At 47.1% G+C, this 7852-nt stretch overlaps 1 protein-coding gene across 1 annotated transcript; it reads right to left on the bottom strand.

Annotated features, from left to right (window-relative positions):
• Positions 1–5290: 5290 nt before the first annotated feature.
• Positions 5291–7126, bottom strand: LOC131226033 (uncharacterized). The gene is made up of 2 exons (XM_058221684.1): positions 6577–7126; positions 5291–5457 (listed from the first exon to the last, which is right to left on the bottom strand). Exons 1-2 carry the CDS (start codon positions 7124–7126, stop codon positions 5291–5293), a joined length of 717 nt encoding a protein of 238 aa, XP_058077667.1.
• Positions 7127–7852: the final 726 nt, after the last annotated feature.

Here is a 7852-nt window from a genome sequence, read left to right as displayed (position 1 = left end):
CCCTCATTTTCCTAGGGATGACTTAGAAGAAGAGGATGAGGAGTTAGAGGAAACCACTTAATCGGTTCCCCTAAGAAGGTCAGCCAGGGCTGTTGAGTCGGCAGACGAAGAGGGAGATGCTGCCGAGGGAGAAGTTGGAGACGATCAGAAGGGTCCAATCCCATCAGTTTTAACTGAGACAGATTTAGACAGGATCCGATTCGGGTATCATGTCCCCGACCCGGTTATTATTTGTCTTCCCTTCCAAGTGAATTGCCTGACCATCCTCCTGCTGAGATGGTCACAATTTTTCAAGTCGCAAAGCAATGTGGCTTACGTCTGCCCCTTCAACCCATTGCTCGGAATTTTCTATTCCGACTCCGAATCACTCCTAGGCAGATAGTGCCGAACGGATGGAGGAACTTGTTCGGATGTTCAGTATTATAAGCCGAGACAGAGCAACTCGCACTGACTATGGACGAGTTCCTTTAACTGTACTAAATACGACCAACCCTCAACAACCTGGCTGGTACTTCTTGTGTGCTTGGTGGAACAAGGGTGGTTATTTGATAATCAACCCTCCTACCTCCAACAAACACTGGAGAGAGAGGTGGTTCTGGACATGCAGTCGCTGGGAGACTGCGGAATCTGAGCTTTTCGAATCTCGTATTCCCCAGGCGTTTTCTGAAGCAGGTGACTTGGCATTTCTTTTCTCTGTATCTTTTTTGTTTTGACATTCCTGAGTCTGACTGAACGCGTTTTGCAGATATCCCGAAGAGAAGGCTGAAACTAGGAGCTGGTGCTCTAGCTCAGATTAAGGATCTGAGGGGACTAAGTCCGGGAGATTGGTCTTGGAAGACTCTTCTTCAATCGAAGTGTCTCCTTCTCTCAGGCTTAGACTCTACCGTGATAGGTATCCTCGATTTATTTTGACGCGTTTCTCTTGAATTTTATCTAACTCTTTACCTTATCTGATACAGAGATGGCTGAAGCTCGACCCTTTCTTAAACCAGCGTAAAAAATGAAGGTTCCTTCGAGATCGGTGCTTCTGTCAGAGTCTCGGCCTTCAAAGAAGGTGAAGACGGCTTCGAAGGCTAAGGAGCTATCCGCCCTAGTCGCCCCTGCTCCGGTCGTCCCAACTGTCGTCGTGCTTTTTGACCCCGAAGAGAGAGTGGAAGAGATAAGAGCGGCTCCTACCGAGTCTCAAGTGGCTTCTGAGTCGGGGCCCGCTGCAGAGCAAGTCTCGGATTTAAGAGAGGAGCAGAGAGGGGAGACTTCAGGAGGGGGGACGACTCAAAAGGAGCCTTCGCCTTTCTAGTAGGTGGTATCTGGGATGATCCCTTGGGCCATCACTCACAGGAGCGAGAGAGACTTCACTAGTCTCTACAACACCTCTTCGCTGCAAACTCTTGGTCATGCAGCGAAGATACTTCTTGAGGTAACGTCGGTGATCTTTCTCTTTTGTTTGTGATTTCTTCTATTGATGACTCAGTCTAGCCTCACATTTTCCTTGTGCAGTTGACTCCTTGTTTGGTTAAGGCTTGCTTAGATCTAATTGCTGCTCAAAAGCAGGCAGCTGAGGTGGGAGAAAAAGTCAAGGCTTCCTTGGCTTGGGCTAGAATTCTGTCGGGTGAGTTGGGACTTGCTTGGAAGGCCACTGCTGACGCCAAAGCCGAGTGCGCTCGCTTGGCTTCGCTACTGACGGAGGCACAAGAAGAGAGTCGGTGAATCCATCAAGCTCACGCCTCTTGCGCGGATAAGTTGGCTCGAACCAAGGGTGAGGCTGAGGCAGCCATTCGGAAGGCCATCGACGAGGTTACGGAGGCCAAGGATCGGGCTGTGCAGGACTTTCTCGAATCCCAAGAATTTGAGGAGGAGAGGGATCGCTTGTATTAGACCAGATACACGGCTTGTATCAAGGTGATGAAGGAATCATTTCCCGACCTTGATCTCTCGGGATTTGAAGAAGGTGCCGCTGATTCCGAGGAACTGGGGGCTGAGGCCGCTGAACCTGCTGATGTTGTGGCTGGTGTCGAGGTTAAGACAACCCCTGAGGTTGCTGAGGTTGCTCTTAGTAGTGGTAGCTGAGTTTGAACCACTTCTTTTGGTACTATCATCAGATCCATTTTTGGTACTCACACCAACTCTCCAAAAACACCGAGCTCCAGGGCGGACTCGAAAGTATCCACGGCCAAGGAAGATGCTTGCGCGTTATAGCCGACCTTTCCTTTTGATTTTAAGCCTTTTACTTTATCAATGTAATGCCACAACAAGATGTAGCTCGATGTAACAAACGCACTGATAAATGAATATACTCGGTTTTCTTTTATTCATCTTGATTCAGTTTACATGCTTATTAGTTTTGAATCTTTCTGAACGCTTCGCTGGGCTGACCTAAGGATAGTAGATTTTTAGATGCTCGGCATTCCACGGATGGGGTAGCAACTGTCCAGTTAAGTCTTCCAATCAATACGTTCCTGGTCAGATGGTGCTTGAGATGACATGGGGTCCTTCCCAGTTGGGTCCTAGTGTGCCCACACCAACTTCCTTTGTGCTGGGGAACATTTTTCAGAGAACCATGTCCTTGAGTCGAAATCGTCTGACCTTAACTCGGGCATTATAAAACTGAGCTACTTGTTGCTGTCGATCCATAGTTTATAACCGAGCTTTTTCTCTTTGTTCGTCCACAAAGTCAAGTCCAAGGGCCAAGAGTTCTTCATTATCCTCTTCGTTAAACGAACTGATTCGGGCTAAGGGCAGCCCGATCTCGACCGGGGTAACAGCTTCCGAGCCATAAGCGAGGGAAAAAGGGGTTTCTCCTGTAGCGGTTCAAACCATGGTTGGGTATGCCCACAGTGTCTTTGGGAGTTCTTCGGCCCAAGCTCCTTTGGCTCGGTGAAGTTTAGTTCAGAGATGTCGTTTGATGATCTTATTGACCGCCTCAACTTGTCCGTTCGTCTAAGGATAATGGAGTGATGCGTATACATCTCTAATTTCGAGATTATCGCACATTTCTCGAAAGATCTTATTGTCAAACTGCTTCCCATTGTCGGTAACAATGGTTCGGGGTACCCCGAAACGACAGACAATGTTCTTCCATACGAACTCTGTGATCTTCTGCTTGGTTATTTTTGTCAGTGGCTCAGCCTCGGCCCACTTTATGAAGTAGTCCACTGCTATGACAACGAATTTAGTCTGTTCTTTTCCCATGGGTAGTGGTCTGATAATATCGATTCCCCACTGCGCGAAGGGCTAAAGACCGGTCATTGGAGTCAGCTCCTCCAGGGGTTGCCTTAGAATAGTTGCGAACCGTTAACATTTGTTGCATCTGTGGACGAGCTTACGAACGTCGTGCTGGATGGTCGGCCAATAGTACCCCTGACGTAAAACCTTATGCACGAGTGATCGTCCTCCTAAATGGTTTTCACATATTCCTTCATGTATTTCTCGTAGTATGTAGTCGGCTTCACTGGAGTTTAGGCATCGTAGTAACAGAACGTAATAACTTTTCTTGTACAGCACCTTGTTGAGTATGGTGTAGCGAGATGCTCGAATTTTTAGTCGTCGAGCCTCGGCGTGATCTTCGAGCAACTCTCCATTGTCGAGATATCAAATAATCGGGTCAAGCCAAGTGGGCTCCGAAACTGGTTCACTAATACTCGGTTGGCGATGTACTCGATTGGAATGGACCTAGTTATGTTGTCTTCGTCGGGTGAGGAAAGTCTCGCTAACAGATTAGCTTTGGCGTTTCTGTCCGAGGGATCGAGTAACCACACACTGTTGGAATCTATCGATTAACTCTTTAGCTTTCTCCACGTATGCTTTCAATTACTCTTTACATATTTGATACACACCAGCGACTTGATTGACGACCAATTGTGAATCGCTGAAAACATTGAGATGCGTAACGCCCAAACTGGTCGAGAGTCGGAGGCCGAACAATAAAGCTTCATATTCTGCTGTGTTGTTCGAGACTTGAAATTCAAGTCTTAAGGCATACTGCATGTAAGTTTGATCAGGAGTTTCCAACACTACTCCTGCCCCCCTTACCTTAGAGTTGGAAGAGCCATCGACATACAGCTTCCAGGGGATTGGGTCGGGCGCTGACTCAGGAGAAGCGGTGGTCAATTTTTCAGTAGGCTCTGTATTCCAAGCCATTGAATCTGTTCGTGGTGTCACTTCAGCAATGAAGTCAGCCATGACTTGCCCCTTAACTGCTATTCTCAGCTTAAATTGGATATTGAATTCGCTGAGTTCAATCGCCCACTTCGTGAGTCGGCCTGAAGCTTCTGGTTTCTGTAGGACCTGACATAGTGGGAGATCAGTCATGACGATAATTGTATGAGCTTGAAAATATGGCCGAAGTCGTTGCGAGGAGACAATAAACACTAGGGCCACTTTTTCCAATAGTGGGTATCTCGACTCTGCCGGTAGTAGTGCTTTGTTGATGTAATAAACCGGCAGATGTTTCCTTTCGTGCTTTCATATCAGTGCCGAGCTAACCACTGCCTAGGACACCGCAAGATACAGCAGCAGGGCTTCTCCTGGCTTGAGTTTCGATAAGAGGGGTGGAGACCCGAGGTAAGACTTTAATTGCTGGAACACTGCTTCGCACTCTTCCGTCCAATCCACCGTTTGTCGTCCCTTTAATTGTTTAAAAAATGGGAGACATTTATCGGTGGCTCGGGAGAGGAAACGGTTGAGCCACTATTCGTCCAGTCAATCTTTGTATGTCTTTTATAGTTTTTGGAGACTCCATGTCAAGCAATGCCTTAATTTTCTCCGGATTTGCCTCGATTCCTCGCTGGCTGACTAGGAATCTGAGGAACTTTCCAGAGCTCACACCAAAGGCACACTTGCTCGGATTCAACTTCATTTGAAACTTGCATAAGATCAGGAACATTTCTTCTAGGTCGACTATATGGTCGGCTGTGTGTACACTTTTGACGAGCATGTCGTCAATGTACACTTCCATGGTTCGGCCGATCAACTGAGCAAAGATCTTGTTCACTAATCTTTGATAAATCGCTCCAGCATTTTTCAAACCAAACGACATCACTCACTAACAATAAAGTCCTTTGTCGGTGACAAAGGTGGTCTTAGATTTATCAGACTGATGCATTACAATTTGATTGTACCCTAAATAAGCATCCATAAAACTAAAAAGTTCGTGCCCCGCAGTGCTATCTACCAACTGATCGATCCTCGGAAGAGAAAAACTATCCTTTGGGCAGGCTTTATTCAGGTCGGTATAGTCAATACAGACACGCCACTTCCCATTGACTTTTTTCACAAGTACGACGTTGGCTATTCATTCCAGGTAGTATATCTCTTTTATGAATTTGGCCTTGAGGAGCTTGCTAACCTCTTCTTCAATGATTACGTACCTTTCAGGACTGAGCAAACGTCGCTTCTGTTGGATCGGCCGGTAGGTCGGATCGATGTTAAGTCGATGTGTGATAACGGATAGGTCAATTCCTGGCATGTATTCATGGCTCCATGCAAATAAGTCAGCGTATCGCCGAAGCAGGCTATCATATTATTTTTCAGTGGTGATTGCAGAGACGAGCCAAGTTGTACCATTTTAGATCCGTCTGTCTCGACCAAAGGTACTAAAACAAGGTCTTCCATTGGTTGCCTTCGCTTGTGAGTTTCAGATCGGGGATCTAGTGACTCGATCATTGATACCTCGGTCGGGACTTTTACGGCTGTTGCATAGCAGCGTCTTGCGTCTTGTTGATCTCCTTTGACGACTCCCACTCCCGACTCAATCAGGAATTTCATAAAGACATGGTATGGAGATACCACGGCTTGGAGGAGACTCAGAGAGGGTCGGCCAAGTATTGCATTATAAACGGACTACTGGTCGACTATCAAAAAGTCGACCATTACTGTCGCCTAATGCGGAGGGTTTCCAGCCGTAAGTGGCAGCGAGGTGGTACCTTCTGGGAGTATCTGTCCTCCCGAGAATTCGATCAATGGGGTACGCACCAGTCATAAGGTCGATCGTTTAATACCCATTTTGTCGAATGCCTGAGTGAACAGTACGTCGGCAGATGATCTTGTGTCAACGAGTATCAAAACACCCTTCGATTTGCGATGGTTAGAGTGATAAATAATGTGTCATCATGAGGATGATGGATGCCTTGAGCATCTTCGTCGATGAATGAGACGCAATATTTCTCTCTTCTTTTCCTTCGAAGGTCGAGCTATGATCAGGATCTCGGACTCAGGTCGACTGATGCTCCTGGCGTGACTTTTTCGAGCATTATTTGAGTCACCTCCATCGTGGGGGCCACCAACAATAGTCCGAATTTCCTCCTTAGGCCGGTTGTCCCCCGAGCGTTCTTCCGCTGTCCTGATTCTTTTGACGTGTTCTCTAAGCCGGCCTTTTCGGATAAGCCTTTCGATCTCTTCCTTCAAGTGATAACAATCACTCGTACTATGGCCATGGTTGCAATGGCAGTGACAATATTTTTTCTTATTTCGCCGTTCGGATTACTCCGAAGCTTATTCGCCCAACTGATAAATCCTTCACTCTTGATTTCCATCAGTATCTGCTATTGAGATTTATTAAGCGAGGTGTATGTAGAAAACCTTCAGTCGGGTCGCTTGCCGACTTGCGTTCATCACGTGTTCGGTCGTCCTTACGCTTCTTTCCTCCAGTCGAGTCAACTTCCTTTTTAGCTGACTCTTTGGCTGGAGTTTTTACATTCTGGGCGGCCTCACACAAGTTTCTTGTTTCCTCGGCGTCCGCGTATTTATCTGACCGAGTCATGAATTCAGCCAAAGTCTCAGGCGGATTCTTGTCCAGGGATCCCAGAAACGGCTTATCCCAAATGCCTTGCATGATGGAATTAAGTGTTGTCTCCTCTGAATGTTTTCGAACTTGGAGTGATTTAAAGTTTAAACGTTTGATGTAGTATTTCAGTAGCTCTCCCTCTTTCTGAACTATGTTGTTCAGATGCGTAGGGGGCTTCAACTTTTTCTTCCCGCCAATGAAATTGGTGAGAAAGGGATCTCTAAGTTCCGCGAACGTGCTGACGGACTTTGGTTTTAGCTGCTTAAACCAAAGTCGGGCTACATCGGCTAAGGTGAGGGAGAAAACCTGACATATCATGGCATCTAAGGCATCATGCAGTTCCATGTGTATTCGAAAGCATTCAATGTGTTCCGTTGGGTGAGTTTTGCCTATGAAAGGTGTAATTTGCGGGAGGCGAAATCTTTCCGGCAGCCGGGCTTGCATCTCTTCATCGACAAGCGGGGACGCTTTTGTTCTGTCCTGGTTGAATATGCATCCCAACTATGCTTCATATCCACCATCTCTTCTAGCACTTCTTTTTTAAAGTCCTGAAGGTCAGCTTTCCAAGGCTTGTTATTTTCTGTCATCCCTTCAACTGGTGGCCGGCTGCGCCTCCTGCGATCTATCTCGTGTCAAAAATCAATGGGAGGTAGCACGGCAGTCGCGTAATGAGCGAGCGCTGGCTAGGACCGCCCATGGGGCTGACTCGGCTATGCCAGCGACCGTGGGGCAGTGGGATGAAGGTCGGCAACTTGTTGTGGAACATTCATCGCCTGTTCTTGTTGAGGCTACTGAGTCTGTTGACGGTGCGTGCATCTGCTCCAACATTTGTTTCATAACGTTTATATCGGCTCTGAGTTCCTGTACCTCTCGATCCAACCGTCCATTTTCTCGATTCCACTGGGTATTCCTAGTTGCGGCAGACGCTGCAGGATGAGCCGTGGAACCTTATTAATTGTCAGGTTGGTTCTGAGCTCTTTAGGCCCCTTCTGGACCTGACGATCCAGCGTCATCTGCTTCATTTGGTTCGCTAAGACCAATTTTTCTGGTTCTCACCATTAACGCTCACTT

Source organism: Magnolia sinica, chromosome 14 (assembly GCF_029962835.1).
Source record: "Magnolia sinica isolate HGM2019 chromosome 14, MsV1, whole genome shotgun sequence".
Taxonomy (NCBI): domain Eukaryota; kingdom Viridiplantae; phylum Streptophyta; class Magnoliopsida; order Magnoliales; family Magnoliaceae; genus Magnolia; species Magnolia sinica.
Note: the sequence above shows the minus strand (reverse complement) of the source record. Positions and strands in the feature narration are given on the sequence as shown.